The following is a 17,625-nucleotide window of genomic DNA, read 5'->3' as shown; positions in this document are numbered from 1 at the left end:
CAACAGACACCCTCGACCAGGCGACCCGACCAGGGCTGATCAGACCCCGGCCTGTGTCCGAGTGGCATTCTACTCCCCCCCCGCCCCCCCCCTGGCTCTCTTCCGATTGGCCCCTGTTATGCCTAGTGTTCCGTAGGCCTTGCTCAGGGAGTGGCTGGCAAATCCCCGGCTCCCTACCTCCACTGGCATACATCTAGTTCTCCAGCCATTTCTGCGACAGTCCTCCACCAGCTCCTGGTACTTTTTTGGCAAGCATACTCATCGTCAGTGCGAAGAGGGTCAATGAGATGGTGCAACCAGTGATTATGCCCACTTCCAGCTGGTGCCAATCAGATGTCAGCTGGCCGGATGACGCTCTCAAGCTGAACTTGCTGTAGTAGTCCAGAATGAGGCTTTTCACCTTCTGGGGTACATGGTGCTTCTCCAGTGCGACCTCCACCAGCTTATGGGGTAAGGAACCATATGCGTTGGTGAGATCCAGCCACAGCACAGCCAGGTCACCTCTGCCCTCTTTCGCCTCCCTGATGAACTGGATTACCACTCCTGTGTGTTCCAGGCAACCGGGAACTCCCGGTATCCTTCCCTTCTGCACAGACGTGTCGATGTAATTATTGCTCAGCAGGAAGTTGGAGAGTCTCCTGGCCACGATGCTGAAGAAGATTTTACTCTCCACACTTTACAAGGAGATTACCTGAAACTGGTCGATGTTCTCAGACTTTTCTTCTTTCGGTATGTACACTCCCTCAGCATACCTCCCATGGCTGGGCAATCTTCCCTCTCCTCCAGATCACCTTCAGGGCCTTCCAAAGCCGGCGTAGCAGTTTCGGACAGTTCTTCTAAACCTTATACGGCACACCGCTCGGGCCTGGAGCTGAGCTTGATCTTGCTCCCCTCACCACTTCCTCCACTTCCCTTAGGCTTGGCTCCTTCAGGTTGAAGTCTGAAGTAGGCTCTGGTGGTTCTATCAGTGCATTGCATGGGCCTAGCGGTTGTTCTCTGCTGGGGTCACTGTATGTGGCCTTGAGGTGGTTGTTGAACTCCTCCTTCGAGCAAGTGAAGCGGCCCGCCCTCTTTTGGCCAAGTAGCTGCTTGGTCAAATTGAAAGGGTTAGCCAGGAAAGCTGCCCTCTTCCTGGCTCTTTCTTTCCGCCGCCTCCTGTGGAACTCTGCTCTCCGCAGGGTCAGCAGCTGCTTCCTCAGGATTGCTCTCAGGTCTGCTAGGCCCCCTCGCTCAGCTTCTCCTGCTGTTCTGTATTGCTTCTTAAGCAGCCTGAGCTCTTCCCTGCACCGCTGGATTTTCCTTGCTCTGTGGCTTGGAGCATAAGCCGATGGTGCTGGCTTAGGAGCCTTGGTTCCAAAACGCTCTGCTGCGATGCTCACTATGAGCGTTGCCATTGTTCTCAGCCTCTGGTCCACATCCCCCTTGGCGGTCACCCCCAGGATCTGATCCACATCCTCATCAAACTGCTTCCACTCTGCTCTCTTTGAGGACTGGGGCCACTGGATCCTTGGTTGAGCTGAAGGAGCACTGCCCGTTGCTGGAGCTTGCTGTCTCTGGAAATCCTGCAGGTTGTTGGGAGTTACCTGGAGAGGGCTCTGGGTGTCAGGTGGGCTGCTGGCAGTAGGCGCTGGTGGCAATAGGAGGCTCTGGGCAATTTGGTTTGCCTCCGGGCCTAGCTCCTCCAGTGTCTGACCAGAAGTGACTTCTGTGCGTTGTGTCATCATTGCCACTGTCAAGCATCTCATCCTGCCTTGATGTATCCTAGGGCCTCTCTCATTCTTGCAGGTTTTTCCACAGATGCATGTTGTTGCCGTTGGCGTTAATTCGTTTTTCTGAGTCGTCATTTTTAGATCCGTCCTGGTGGGGTGCTCTTTCTCCCCCCTCTCGGGCACCCCTGGGGGTATTTCTCATTAGTGGGTTTGGTAGCTTGCTTTGGGTTCTTCTTGTCAGAAGAATTGGTTTGAGCTGCCAACCCTCCCCAACCCGGGTTGCCGTCTCTCCGGCCGTCCTCTGTCTCTCCAGATGTCACCACACTCTTCGTGGTCGTCACCCAGTCTGTTCCTGGTTGTCACTGGTTTCCCAGCTGGTTTCAGTTTTGCAAACATCGACCTGTTGTACTGACTCGGACACATCATCAGTGTTGTTAGAATAATGGGGCTTTATTTTGACTAATTTCTGTGAAACAAAGTGTGTAACATTGTACTCCCACGGTACCATACAGTTGGGGATTGAATGGTGTATGCACAGTATGTTACATTCAGTATTACAGGTAGAAACACTGGATTTGAAACTGAAATGCAGGCCTTACTCCACATCGTTTAGCAACAACACCCTAAACTAAGGAAATACTGTCAAATTTTACATGCTATAATAAACTGAGACTCATATCCATAGCTCACTGCCATTTATGCGTTAATTAAACTACAACTATTGCTTCAAAATCATGGGAAAAGCTGACTGAAACAGCTTGTATTAATTTTACAGAATGGAAGAGCTCACTAAAGTGGCTGCTGAGGTTCTGTGATCTGATTCTGTGAGGTTCTGTGATTCTGTGGTGCTGTGAAGTCCGCTATAACGTCACCAGACTGAAGCAGCTCATTGCCTTGCGGGAAAAAGGTCTAGCATGAAAATTCTGTAGAAACCAAGTTGAAAACGGCTGGAAAAATGAGTGTCTTCATTTGAAAACCTAACTGGTTTTACGTGTATATGGAAATTAGAACACTTACTGGTCTGTTGGTCTCTACTGGCCCAACAGGTTGACCAGCAATAGTGTTGTAATTTCCATATAAAGCCAGCTGGATTTAGTAAGAGTACAGTGCTTAACAGTTGAAACCAGTTGGTTTTCAACTGGAGTTTTAAACTGGATTTCTACTGTTTTTTTAGCTAGGGAAGGTAATCTGCACAGGTCTAGAAGGAGAGCTTTCCCTGCAGGACTGACACGGCGTGGCCCGCTATGTCCAACCTCTGGCCCTTAATCTCCAGCTGTAGCTCTCCCCCTCGGATGGAGCTCTGGTAGGCTGCGGAACACAGACAGAAAATAAAACACATTTGCATACTAAACATTTAACAGTGTATTTTCAGAACCATAGTGGACTACACCTGATGTAATATTGGAAGACCAAGGCAGTGAAATATTCCACCCACAACAGAAAGATTTAAATGACATTAAGAGGACGAGATTTACATACTATAAATCTTACTTACATGTACTTACATGTAAGGTAAGTTTTCAAGACCAATACCTTTCACATTTCACATACTGTAGTATTTGATGACTTTGATGAAGTTGTTTCAGAACAGATTAAGTTGTTGTATTAGTCAGAGACCATCAGTAACTGTAAGTAACTGTTGTAGGGGTAGGGCATCTCTGCCATATTTGGCAGCATGCGGGATGCGACAGCCTCCAGAGCTGGTGTGTGAATGTGGAAATGTGTAATTGTGTGTATTTCGAAAGTGCTTTGAGTCAACTTCTTAGTTCTTGATATTGCGCTATATAAATTCAGGTTGTATTGTATTGTTTATCCATTCCATACCGAGTAGTTTCTGCTTCCCCAGTTGGTCTCCCCAGTATTTGGCAAGGACTGAATGTGCTGATCCTGTTCACAGAATGGGGAAAATACAGGGACAACTGGTGTAGATTATATTGTTAACACATCCTAGACTTCTGCACTTTTATTTCTTTGTACCGTATGCAGTGCTGCTTGCATTGTACTGTAGAGTCAAACTACTGCATTGTCAAAGTAACATCTAGTCAGGCCCTCAGAACGAAGCTCCAAGAAAGATCAGTGCATAGATATCATGGACCCAACTGGAAGGTGTGTGACTTGGGCTCTATAAAATGTTAAGACTTTTTTTTTTTTTTTTAACAACAATGGATGGCCACCTCATGCAATATGTTAGCGACGCTTGCACACCATCTGGACCAAGGGGCAGTTTCAAACTGTACATGCACTGTTTAAACTGCAGACTAAAATATAAGAACTCCTTTGTCCCAACCGCCATGAGATTGCTTAATGACAGATTGACACATCATACTCACACAGTGCAGTGCACTGTTCAATGTTTCTCTCTCTATGTTTTTATGTTTCTTGTTTATGTTGTGTTGTATATGTGTATATGTGAGTACTGTATACAATGCAGTGGGTGAAGCCCAAGATAAATTTCCCCCTGGGGACAATCAAGTACACTCTGACTCTGACTGACTATATATGTGTTCTTTCCATTATCCTAACTCCCATCCTCTCTTGTGCTCGTGTCCTCAGGGACGGGAGTTAGCATAATGGAAATACGGTAACCCCATGTCTACACATTATGGCATTTGTGTTGCATAATGCATTGTGGTTCCCAAGCTCTACTACTCACTTACCTGTTACGGGGTCCTCAGGTATGCCGTTCCATGGGGCGAAGTATCTGGAGAAGAAGTCGTAGCCAGGCTGTGCTTGAGGAGCGCCCCTCATGGTGACGATCACCCCTTTGATCCTGCCCGAGCTGTCGCTCTTCATCATCAGCTGCGGGTCAGGCTTCAGGGCCGTCAGCGCCGACCTGAGGGAAGGTGAGGCAAGGGCACCATTTTTATCTTCATTCTTTATTTATTTATAACAATGTTACTGCTACTGCACTCTACTCATTTGTCTGCAGTAAACCTGATTTAGGGAGGGTCCAAAGTGGGGATGCAAATGCACCACTGCATCCCCCTTTCCGACACCTGAGATAAGGTGTAATGTGGCTGGCAAACTGCCTTGGTGTACTGGACTCGCTGTTTGTTTAATACTATCGGCGAATGCTTTTGTTTGCATTTGAGTGCTGACTCCCAATGGGTTATATTGCAGCATCTGAACGCCACTCCTACTTACAGTATTGTTAGTCCCACCACTCTCCATGTTACATTACATTGTACATTACAATTAGCTGACGCTTTAATCCCCAGAGCCCATTCAGAGTGTTTTACAATTATTGGAGGGTATTGGTTGGCTTATAAGTCATCAGATCAGTGTGCCTTGAATGTGATGAGCAATGCAATGAGTGAAATGTGCAGATGCTGCCATATATGAACTAAGCTCATGACTTGTCTATCAGTATGTTAGTGTGTGTGTGTGTGTGTGTGTGTGTGTGTGTGTGTGTGTGTGTGTGTGTGTGTGTGTGTGTGTGTGTGTGTGTGTGTGTGTGTGTGTGTGTGTGTGTGTGTGTGTGTGTGTGTGTGTGTGTGTGTGAGTGAGTGTGATTGTTGTGAATGTCTGATCTATATGTTTAGTTTAATTGCACATCGTCGAACGCAATTTCAAACTTCTGTGCTAACTTTGGTGACTTGACTTATTAGGCCTGCACATCTTCTGCTACAGGACAAGCTAGGTGGGCCTTTTTTGCAACTGTATGCATATGGGCGTTGCCGCTCCCAAGAGTCCTTTCTATTGTAACTAATTATCTTGTTTGAATTTTAAAGGGCATTTACACATCACACGTGTCTGCAAGTCTCAGCAGCAGTTTCTTGGTGTCTCCGCTGTATCGTAGATCTTCTAAGGGCAAGTCCCCCACAACGACCTGCAATACAGAGGTGGGTGGAATTTAGCATTGCACGCATCTGCTTGATAGTTGATTAATTGATGCAGGACTCTATACAGTGTGTAGACTTACTTTGATTAATTCCGCAATCTCTTGTCGTTCCTGGGGGGAAAAAACAATAGCTGAAGTTGAAACTCATGTTCACGTCCTGCACAGCAATGTTAGAATGTCACACTGACTTGCTGAATACTGCATGAAGCACTTAATTATGCATTGTTAAAAAGTTTTGTAGCTTTAGTAACATTAGTGTGCTGTAGTGTCTGACCTGGGGAACAGTGGCATAGAGTGGGAAGTCCATGACAATGCTGTCCCCACGCAAGCGGATGCAGAGCTCTCCACTCAGCGTGTCAAATGCAATCACCCCATTGCTGTTTTCTGATGATGCACAGATGCAACAGTAGAATCTTTCAATCGTATTTAGTGAGCAGGCGGTGTATGACTGTCGGTGATGGGCAAAATGAATTCATGATGGCCACATTACATGATGGCCACATTTTCCAAAATGACTTTGTTTTGCATGTTCAATTCAACCAGGTGATAATTCAACCAGCCAATCACCTGCATTGTTTTATACAAGGTCATTTGGAATACGTGGCCCTAGATTGTGACTAATGAATCCATTTTGCCCATCACTGATCTGTGTACATTTAAGAATAAAGGCCTACTAAGTCTGGTTATAAATGAAAAGCTAAATCTCGAAATGGTTACTATAGTAATCAACGAAACGTTGCAGCACACTTACTTTTGTGGTAAAAGAGAATAGCAGAGGAGGCAAGAGTGGCGTGTCCACAGAGGTTTACCTCATTAGTGGGAGTGAACCAGCGTAAATTAAAACGTGATGCTGAAAGAATGAAAATAGATATTAAAACGGTGAAATTAAATGACTGCTACTGAACACTGACTGTAATTATTTACAAAAACCTGTTCTACTTGTGGAAGAACCAGTGAGGTAATGTTCAAAACTCACTGAGTTGAGTGGTTTCTCTAATAGTGTTTTAAAAACTTGTCTTTGATGAGGCTTTGGTAAGAGCACCTCAGTGGTAGTCTGTTGTCATTCACACTGTAGCTACCTGTTTTCACATTACTCTCTCACTATATTAACTTTTTTCCCCTCAATCCCAATGTTTACTTTGTAAAGTCCATGCAAACATACAGAGACAAGTACCTGTGCAGAAGCTGTCAGTTGCATTTTTGCAAACGATAAAGGCTGTTTCAGACAAGTTCATCTCTGTTGCAATTTTTTGGTACAAATCCTCTGTCAATGGCTGTGAATGTTGAAAAATGGTTTAGCAATTTCAGGTCACATTTTTAAAACCACCACTGTTGATCATTAAAGCATCCCAATTAGAAATTATAGAGTAAATTGGTTTTTAATGCAGACTAACAGACAGAAAACAACATTGACTTACTTTTTGCAGCAGGCACACAGCTGCTGGGTTACCTTTGAAAGGTAAATTGGTAAATGCATCCACGATAAAAATGGGGATGTCCATGATTCTTTTCCAGAATGAGGCCTGCCTCATTTCTTTTCTTCGACTACTTGTGGAGTTAATGGAGGGAAAGTTGACCTTTAAACCTTGGGCATCGCCACGGCCCACCCTTAAAGGGGCAGGCCCTGTAAATAGTGGCTTCTTGCCATTATCCTAACTCCTGTCCTTCCTTGTGCTTCTGGCCTTTTGATGATGTCGCAAGACGTCACTGAAAACAGAAGTTTAATTCAATATTCACAAAAGCGCAATTCAAAGGTATTTTTTTTCTGATTTGAAACTGGGATGTTGAATGGGTTTAAGTCCCCCAATAGTTGTTGTGACTAGTCTGACAGCGGAGAAACGTTATTGTTTTGTCCACAGAGGCAGGGCGTCAGTGAAGCGCAAGGCCACAAGCACAGGTCGAGGATGGGAGTTAAGATAATGGAATGAACATGGTGTCTTTGGTTATTCTCCGTAGGCACTGACTGGCAATGGGTGTTTAATTTTACTTACAGTATACGTCGTGGCCGCATCACCACCTAGGTGTGCATTATTTTTCCTGTTATACGCACACCGTGTCGTCAATTATCCCTTACTTATTTCACCTCAAGAACACCATCAAGACTTATATTGTGTTTTTGATATAGGTGACTCGATGAAAAAAAGTGTCTTAACAGAACATGGAATGAAAGAAAATATACTGTATTTGTTAATCACAAATGACACTGTGCTGTCAAACAATTTCAAACATAGATGTATATTTTATTAGTGCTCAAGATGAATCATGCGCCAGTCGCACATAAAACCACTGTGTTCAAAGAACAAAAACAACAAAACATGAATGACGTACCAAAAAATAAAAACAAAACTGAGCGCGACATCACAAATCATCATGGGATGAATGGCACTTTTGCCAGGCCATGGACATTTTTGCCATAAATAATTTTAGATCTTAACATGAATGTCCATCAGTGTCTTTCAGTTTGTAATGGAGAAACCTTAAAACATGGCATAACAGTAAACATTTTATTCGATGTAAAATGGTACTTGAAATGCAACGTTTTTATAAAGGTATTAAAGTAATATGTGAATTGCAAAAGCATGTAAATGCTTCCCTTGGACAAATCTACCCCTATCACTTCCAGACTAGACTACTGCAATGGCCTCCCCTCAAATATTCTTCAAAAACTGCAATATGTCAAACACTGTGCCCGGCTGCTTACCCGTCCGGCTGCTAGCCTGGCTGCTTACCCGTTCCCCCTCCAGAAAACACATCACCCCCATCCTCTGTCAACTTCACCGGCTTCCCATAAGCTTCTCCCACAGCGTATACATTTCAAGATTCTCTTCATCACTTACAAAGCCCTAAATAACCTTGACACCTGGTATTTCACTGATCTCCTACACCGCCACTCTCCTCCTTCCCATCTACGCTCCTCATCCCCACCATCAACACCAAATACCGCACCCTTGGGGACAGAGCCTTTTCCATCGCTGCCCCCACCCTCTGGAACACCCTTCCCCAGGTCATCCGTGAGTCTGACTCACTGTCATCTTTCAAACATCATCTCAAGACCGACCTTTTCCAGACCACTTATAACACCCCCCCTTGCTTAGTGGGAAATGGGAGATATTGAAAGTGTCACATAGGTTTTCTGGTAAAACAATACAGACTACTGTACTGATACTGACATATTTGGAATAATATAGAATATGGGCAGTCATGGGTAAGCAGTTGGCGTGTCAGAATTGTAGCCTGAAAGTTATCGGTGTGACTTCCGACCCACCAGGTTGGTAGGGGCACTGACTAACCAGTGTTCTCCTCCATCCTCCTCCATGACTGAGGTACCCTGAGCATGGTACCGTCACAATGACGATGGGAGTATTCCAAGTGGGCCATCACTTCATATAGATTAAAACAGTGACCACAAAACAGCTGAAAGAAACAGCAGGCTAACAAAAAACGTCAATGAACTAAAAGCGTCAATGATGAAAGTTCAGAAGACACCTCGCTCTAAGAAATAAACAAAGAAAATAGTACAGTATTCAGTGAGATGTGTTTTCTAAATGTTCATCATTGATCATGCTTTCCTGCCTTACACCTGCCCCTGTAGTACTGAAGGCCTGTGCACAAGGACTTTCATGAACTAAAAGCGTCATTCAGTGTGATGTCCTGCGTCGATGCGGTCACCAACAGGAACAACAGGCCTGGTATCTCAATGCCTCATCAGTCGGTGTCCAAAGGCCTAGAGGGACATCATGCCCTCGAGGATGAACACGGCACGGCCGGCAATCATCAAACGGTGGTCCTTCACCTCCAACTCCATCTCTCCTCCTCTGGCAGAGCTCTGGTAGGCTGCAAAGCAAAGACAGGAAATGCAAATGTGACAAATCTGGAACGATTAAGGTAGAGAGAATACAGGAAGAGAATATTGCATTCTCTCATTCAGGTTCCTCATCAGTGGTGGAACAATTGCACTCTAGGCCCTAGGGCAAAACACAGATAGGGCCCCCCATACAGCCTGCTAAGGTCGTAATACCTACAAGAAGGGCTGTTTTCATTGTGGGTAAAAAAAAGGAAATCAATTCCACTTGACTTGTTAAAGAATATGGATTTGAAATAGTCAGAGATAGATTCAATACAATCGGACAATAACACTCATTAATAACAAAACACAAATTATATTTAGATAACACAACACATATATTATGGTGGTAATGACAGCTTCTCCATACCAATTAACCGCTGTTTCTCCAGTCTGTCTGACCAATATTTTGCAAGGATGGAATGAGCTGATCCTGAAAACAATTTAAAAAAAGAGTTATCAGAAGAAATCATAGACATCTCTGCTCAGTTTTAATGATGTGAGATTAATAGCTGATTAATAGCTCAGTTGAATGGCCTTTCAGACCCCATTTACAAATAGCCTATGTGCATGTTTGCTTTCTTCATCAGCTTCGGCCTCTTTTGTACAGGTTACGTTTTAGCTACCGAAAATGAGTTTTGGGTGGACATTTAGACAGGTCTACAATGGATATGTGTAAAAAAAAAAAAAAAAAAAGGCAAAGTGTTAAAGTTTTAGTCCAACAGATACGTATCTCCCATGGAGAGTGATTCCATATTCCATACAATTTGTGTTATGACAAATATACTTTTTAATGCAAATGTCATGTAAGTGTAAGAGGTGGTCTAAAAAATATAAACAAATAAAAATATTTGTTCTCAAAAAATATCCATGTGATAAAAAATATCCATGGGGCCTTAAAACCCCATAATGCACACCATTCCACCAGTGAAACTGTAATAGTTCTTGAAAAGGCTTAATGTGATGGTTTGGAATAGATTCACACTAATGCCATTTGAACCGTGACATCCATCCAGTTGTCCACCCTAGGTGTTTTCTGGCTTGGGCGAACATTAGCAGAGTTATCGAGTTATTGTATGGTTATTCCGAAAAGCTTCACAGTATCTCCAGACTTACCCCACAAAAATCACATTTCATGACGCCAAACTTCAGTAGTAGTACAAATATGGTCTCTACTCACAAAACGAAGCATGTTCGCCCAAGTTCGATGTTCGCCCAAGCCAGAAAACACTTAGGGTGGACTACTGGATGGATGTCACGGTTCAAATGAATCTACTCCAAACCATCACTTTAACTACCCCAGTAGTAGACTACTATGACATGGCAGTGGGCCTTAAGTTGGAAACAGCAGGAAACAACAACTTTATAACAGGGGCCATGTCTTAACGTGTTAATTACCAGTTACTGGGTCCTCCGCGATGCCATTCCACGGTGTAAAGAACCTGGAATAGAAGTCGTATCCCGGAGGGACGTCAGGCGTTCCTCTAATAGTCACCGACACCCCTCTTATCCTGCCAGTGCGTTCACACCTCAGCATCTCCTCTGGGTCCGGTTTTAGTGAGGCCAAAGATGATCTATTGAAAGAAAAATATTTTAAATGGTTTCATCATTATTAATATATCAGTTTAATTGTTTAACATGTCAGTCAGAATTGGCTTATAGTCTACTGTAGATCACATTCAGGCTCCAGGAATGTTTTTGTCTACAGACTACAAAGCACGAGGGCAGATTGGCGACAGGCAGAAGCACAGAGATCAGATAGACAATAAGTGACACTGTTTGTTACCTTTGGGGCAAAAGGTCAAAGACTTTTTTTTTGCAGTAGCATAGTCAAAAATGGGCAACTTACTTCAAACAAAGAAATCTTTCCTTTTGCCCTTTGTGAGATATGTTCATATGCTAAAGAGGATAAACAGGTTGGGATAGGGAGGGCTTCATGCCATACACCAATTGTTCTCGATTTCATTGTTCCTCTGTCTGTTAGTAACGTTACAGAAAAAAAACTTTGGATAACGCTGTATATTCAGGAAAGGTGTGAAAGGAAAGTTTTGTCAAAAAAATAACTTTGATGTACTGTACTTCGTTGGTCGCAAAGTGATGGGAAGGTTTGTTTTCTCATACACTTGCAAAACCGATACACGTGTGGTGTATACATGTCTATAATAACAACATGAAAAACAACAATATTTACTTGTATGGTCAATAAGCGTACTACTGTGGTGAATACAGATCTGCAGGGGACTGACACAGTGACCTGACCTTTTAGCCCACTGGTCAGCACCTTTGCTAATGCAGGTTGACCTCGGTTACAATATAGCATTGTGAAGATGTCACTTTAAAAATGGTTTATATGCCGACACAGGGTAAAACGAAGGACCCAGGACAGTCATACTGCATCAAAATATGTTTGCACTTGCTATAGGCCTAAGTCAGATACTACTGTTACAGTACTTGCAATATTAACATGACTTGATAAAGGCCAGGCAAATCTGCACACACTGCATGGCATTGCAAACATGTTGCATTGACATTTATTCCACACTGAAGAATCAGACTGTATTCAAACCTGATTGAAACTCAAAGTAGTGTTCAACTAGTCTGATTATCATCGACTTTCAAATCTCATACCGAGATGCTGGTCTGACCAAGAAGATAACGAATAACGTTTCCCAAACAGCCTGGTTAACCGGCCTCCCTCGGTTTGCTACTGCTGAAGGCCAGAAAAGGCTGTGCCGAAGTTTAAACCAAAGATTTTCTTAGTCCCAATAGAATGTCTATGCTTAAACCTTGTCACTGCCTTGAATACGCCTCTACCCAGGGCCATTGGAGCTTCTTAAAGTTGATTGCTCAGTTGACAAAGTGGGTGGAGTTCCCGATTTCTCCGGAGCTCAGAAACGATATTTGTATTGCTCCTGGCCTGACTAGAAGCAACACCAGAGGTGTTGCGTCACTAGGAGGGCGTGGCCTGGTTAGTGTTCAACAGCTTGCTCTTCCCACACAACTAAATCACTGCACAAAACCATGTGTTTATGCCTGTTGCTCAAGCAAACAATGTATTCTGTGACAAAGAAAAGGAGGCACCCCTGTGTGTCAAAGCAGGCCTCACTCTTCACTACGAATGGAGTGCTCAAATGGACACAATAGTCCACTCACACTGCACTGTGCTTTACAGCTACATCAGACCGTTCAAATACAAGCCACATTTGTTTTTAGGCCTTAATCAGGGCAGGACAGTGGGAGAATTTGAGAGGAAATGAGTGAGAGAGAGGGGGAAAGGATCTGCAAAGGACCTCAGGTCAGAATCGGACCCGGGTCGCCGGCATAATGGTATGGCGTCTTAGCTCATTGAGCCACCGCGTCCCCATCGCATACAGTAATTAATATCCCTGTAATATCACATCACTTCAATGTCTGCTCAAAGCCAGCAGTTTACTTTTAGCACCTTTAGTACTTTTAGCACAGATAGCATAGCCACTAGTTTTCATGACTCCAGCTTTCAGCATCTTCCCCTTACATTCACTAATCCCATTCAGTCATAACATGACAACATTAGATATGAACACACACACACACACACACACACACACACACACACACACACACACACACACACACACACACACACACACACACACATGGACCTTCCCTTCCCCATGACAGTGGCGTTCATCAATACTACACCCTTAATTAATTATCTAATTAAGGAAAGAAAACACAATGAAACATGCTCTGCATAGTAGCAACTTGCTACTAGCAAGCACTCCCACATTATACATTTCCTCGGTGTTGCAGACGGTACGAATCAAAGAAAATGTATTTACATTTCAAGTTTGTCCGCCAGTCTGAGTATGAGTGTCTTACTGCTTTCACTGTATTGCACATCGTCCAGTGGTAGGTCTCCCACAACAGCCTGTAAATATATAAAAGACAAAGTTGAGTCTTTCGGCCACAGCTGTGCTGTGATGTACTGTTATTGATTCGGTGGATTGATACTGGGTTTAATACCTGGTTACTTACTTTAATTAGTTCTGAAATCTCCTGTGGTTCCTGTAACACACAGCTCTGTTTATTATTTGTGTCAAGGTCTCAGTGTGTGTGATCTCAGTCGTTAATTTACAAAATGTATGCAGCCCGTTCACAAATGTAATCTTTTTTAATGCATATTTACTAAATAAAAATATGAGCAGCAGTTTTGCAAGCAAATATGCCTATTATTACACTGAATTACATTACATTACACTTAACTGATGCTTTTACAGTCCCTGGAGTAATGAGGGGTAAGGTGCCTTGCTCAAGGGCGCATCAGCTATGGATGAGGGAGTGCGTTACAATTGTGTCATTCCATGTCAATTCACATGATTCCCTAGAATCTCCCCACGTGACCCTCTCCGATTTATCCGATATCTCAGATACATGTACCTTTTGATGTCAATTGAAAGAATACCACGTATTAGCACCCTACGCCTAACGGTTGCAGAGATGAAGCCCTCCAAAGTTGGGGTGCCATGATCACTTTTCAATCCTGTGAATTGCATACAAAATTTACAAGCAGATTTTGACACCTCTGGTTTTAGTTTGAAGGAAGATAGAGGCCTAAAAATCACCTTGGCCTCTCAATATGACCCTGTCTACCAGATGGTGTGCTTACAAATAGCATGCCTTGATTATTTTTGGCTATATTAAGCCTTAAAAACTGAATTTGTAGATAGCGTAATGAAGAGTCTTGCCATTTTGGGGTTCCAGATCTTGGAAACTATGTATGCTTTGGGAGTTATAATTGATTTTCCATCATATTTGGGAACTGTACAGTGTATTCCAAAAGAACTAGGGCGCTCAGACTTTAAATGATAGAATGGGAGGGACTCAAAAACAGCTTTTGGACAAAATGACCTTACAGTACCCTCTACTTTAGGCCTCAAATTAACCATGTGGGCACTTGTTGACTGGAACGCCCTTTTAACCCCATGTGCTGTAGCACTGTATCAAACATTCAAGCTTGGAGTTTTTCATATTAATCTGGGCCTTCAACGTATATTTTTTTCTTTATATCTTAACACAGTGTCTGTTTTGTCTGCTGCCATCTGCTGGTCTAAAAAATGTTTTTCTTCTAATGTAAGAAAACAAAAGGGGCTGGAAAGTCTTGCCCATACTTTACCAATAAAGCACTGTAATTATACAGTATACTGCTACATACTAATTATGATTTTAACAAGCATGATGAATATTTCTAGTTTAAATAATTTCCTGTGTGACAGCTTAATGCTCAATCATGATGGCAATCCCAAGATGACCTCGATCCTGCACTACATTTCTACCAGACATGGGGGTGTGGGTGTCCTGGTAGAAATGTAATCATGATTGAGCATTCTGCATAATGCCTGTTAAAATCATAATTAATATATAGCAATATACTGTAGAATTAAAGTGCTTTATTCTATTGGTAGCCTAGCGAGCTTGACCCCTAGGGTTGTCTAGATTTCTAGACTACTTTATTGGTAAATTATGGGCAATATTTTCCAGCCCCTTTTGTTTTCTTACATTACGCTGTTGTTACGTTTTTTTTCAATACATTTTGAAGGCCAAGATTAATATGAAGAACTTTGAAAAACAAAGTTTTTCTAAGCTTGAATGTTTGATACAGTGCTACTGTACATGGGGTTAAAAGGGCGTTCCAGTCATCAAGTGCCCACATGGTTAATTTGAGGCCTGAAGTAGAGGGTACTGTAAGGTCATTTTGTCCAAAAGCTGTTTTTGAGTCCCTCCTATTCCATCATTAAAAGTCTGAGTGCCCTAATTTTTTTGGAATACACTATACAGTTCCCAAATATGATGGAAAATCAATTATAACTCCCAAAGCATACATAGTTTCCAAGATCTGGAACCCCAAAATGGCAAGACTCTTCATCATGCTTTTCGCAAATTCAGCTTTTAAGGCTTAATATAGCCAAAAATAATCAAGGCATGCTATTTGTGAGTACATCATCTGGTAGACAGGGTCATATTGAGGGGCCATGGTGATTTTTAGGCCTGCATCTTCCTTCAAAACTAAAACCAGAGGTGTCAAAATCTGCTTGTAAATTTTGTATGCAATTCACAGGCTTGAAAGGTGGGCATGGCACCCCAACTTTGGAGGGCTTCATCTCCGCAACCGTTATACGTAGGCTGCTAATACTTGGTATTCTTTCAATTGACATCAAAAGGTACCTGTATGTGAGATATCGGGTGAATCGGAGAGGGTCATGTGGGCATGTGAATTGACATGGAATGACCCATATGCGACCTTGCCTCCTCCACTTGTGCTTGTGGCCTCGCCCCGCCTCCTGGCCCCTCCTCCGTGAAGAAAACGATAAAGTTTCCCAGCTGTCAGCCTAGCCACAACAACTTTTGAGGGACTGTATTTCATTCACCATCCCAATTGCAAATGAGAAAAAGACTGTACAATTGAGCTTTTGCTAGATATTGAAATATAATGCTGTTGTCAGTGATTACTTCCTGTTACGAGGAAACAAGCACAAGTGGAGGAGGCAAGGTTGCATATTGTAACGCACTCGAGGTGTAGGGAGAGGTCATGTGGGATTCAAACCTTTGAACCCCAAATTGAAAAACCAACTACCTAACCACTAGGCCACTGCACACATTTTGAGTCATTACAGTGTGTGTAAATGTCTCGCCAGTCTGACCTGGGGCGCAGTTGAATATATGGGGAAGTCCATGACTATGCGGTCTCCACGCAGGTGGTTGCACAGCTCTCCACTCATCGTTTCGAATACTATCATCTCGTTGATGTTACCTGACAGAATAGAGTAGAGTAGAGTGCTTTATTGTCACTATATAAATACAGTGAGATGATGTTTGGAAGCAACCCACAGATGCCCATAAAATTAAAAGATATATTAACAGTATAACTATGTCATAAGAAAAAAAAGTTCATGTAAAAATAACACAGCAATATAGAGAAAATGCCTCTCATGACCACATTTTCTTAAAATACTAAGTAGGCGTACATATGCAGTTAGAATTAAATAATAATAATACAATCTTTCAAAGTGTCATACTTTTATCAAAGTAAAAATATGGCATACTTACTTTTGTGATAAAAGAGTACAGCTGATGAAGCAAGGGTGGCATGTCCACACAGGCTTACCTCATTTGTCGGAGTGAACCAACGCAAAGAAAAACGCGACGCTGAGGATTAAAATGAATATAGACAATACACACAGATGTTAGGCATTTTAACACACTCTGTGGCAGGTTGTGACATAGGGGCAAATGTTATAGTGCCTAAACAAAGTTTTACACTCAACAACATTGACAGTGCAAAGGTATTTTGGCCCACACAGCAAGCACTGGGGGTTATAGAACTCTCCATAAAATATAGAATTCCTTTACTATAGTATTTTGGCCTTACAATACAATCTTAAACATGACTTTTTAACAAATTGAAAATACAGTGTCACACTACAATTCAAATACATGGGAGATACAATGTTTGTCTTTTCATAGCAGCATTTACACATATGTTCTATAGTCTCCTGATTGACCTACAGCGGCCCTCTACTGTTGGCACCCCTCAACAATGCCTATAACTGATAGCCTACTCCACAGAATTGTGAGCAAACGTACAAAAGTACCTGTGACAAAGTCGTCAGATGTATCTTTGCAAATGACAAAGGCTGTTTCAGGCAAGTTCATCTCTGCTGCGATTTTTTGGTATAACTCCTCTGACAATGGCTGTGAATATGGAACATGACACGGCTAGTAGTTTTAGTTACATCTGATTGTGATAAAGCCATCACAGTCACATCTAATGATGCCATTGGTAAAAGTGTTCAAACTGATGCTGATAAAAAAATAAATTTAAAAAATCAAACACTAACTTACCGCTTTTATAAGGCATACAGCTGCCGGATTACCTTTAAAAGGTAAAGTAGTAAAAGCATCCATAATGTAAAGCGGTATATCCATTGCTGCGTTTTCCCTGACGGCTATGAACTCTGGTTGACTCTGGCTGAAAAGGGGGAGTTGAATTTTATACTTGCAGCATCAGCATTGTCCACCCTCGAATGGGCAGCCTGCAAAAAGCTGCCATAAGTCCAGCTCTCCATAATAACACTCCACGGCTGTGAGTCTTTTGTATTGGCACACAGATGAATGATAGCCTAGGCCTACAATTTATTTCCCTCAGAATTTGACATCAATGGGCCTACAGCAGTTTTGAAAATGGGAAACGT

General features: G+C 42.7%; 2 protein-coding genes across 2 annotated transcripts; both read right to left on the bottom strand.

Moving 5' to 3' along the window:
• Positions 1-2,134: 2,134 nt before the first annotated feature.
• LOC134441484 (phenazine biosynthesis-like domain-containing protein 1) lies at positions 2,135-7,106 on the bottom strand. Its single transcript, XM_063191816.1, has 9 exons — positions 6,969-7,106; positions 6,725-6,824; positions 6,302-6,400; positions 5,825-5,934; positions 5,632-5,661; positions 5,450-5,538; positions 4,367-4,542; positions 3,534-3,596; positions 2,135-3,017 (listed from the first exon to the last, which is right to left on the bottom strand). Exons 1-9 carry the CDS (start codon positions 7,080-7,082, stop codon positions 2,908-2,910), a joined length of 891 nt encoding a protein of 296 aa, XP_063047886.1. The 5' UTR covers positions 7,083-7,106; the 3' UTR covers positions 2,135-2,907.
• A 608-nt stretch (positions 7,107-7,714) lies between these two features.
• On the bottom strand, positions 7,715-17,359 carry LOC134440915 (phenazine biosynthesis-like domain-containing protein 1). The gene is made up of 9 exons (XM_063191069.1): positions 17,276-17,359; positions 17,026-17,125; positions 16,481-16,579; positions 16,075-16,184; positions 13,412-13,441; positions 13,216-13,304; positions 10,793-10,968; positions 9,765-9,827; positions 7,715-9,384 (listed from the first exon to the last, which is right to left on the bottom strand). The coding sequence occupies exons 1-9, from the start codon at positions 17,357-17,359 to the stop codon at positions 9,275-9,277; spliced, it is 861 nt and encodes a 286-aa protein (XP_063047139.1). The 3' UTR covers positions 7,715-9,274.
• Between the last annotated feature and the right edge of the window lie 266 nt (positions 17,360-17,625).

Source organism: Engraulis encrasicolus, chromosome 24, assembly GCF_034702125.1.
Source record: "Engraulis encrasicolus isolate BLACKSEA-1 chromosome 24, IST_EnEncr_1.0, whole genome shotgun sequence".
Lineage (NCBI taxonomy): Eukaryota > Metazoa > Chordata > Actinopteri > Clupeiformes > Engraulidae > Engraulis > Engraulis encrasicolus.
Note: the sequence above shows the minus strand (reverse complement) of the source record. Positions and strands in the feature narration are given on the sequence as shown.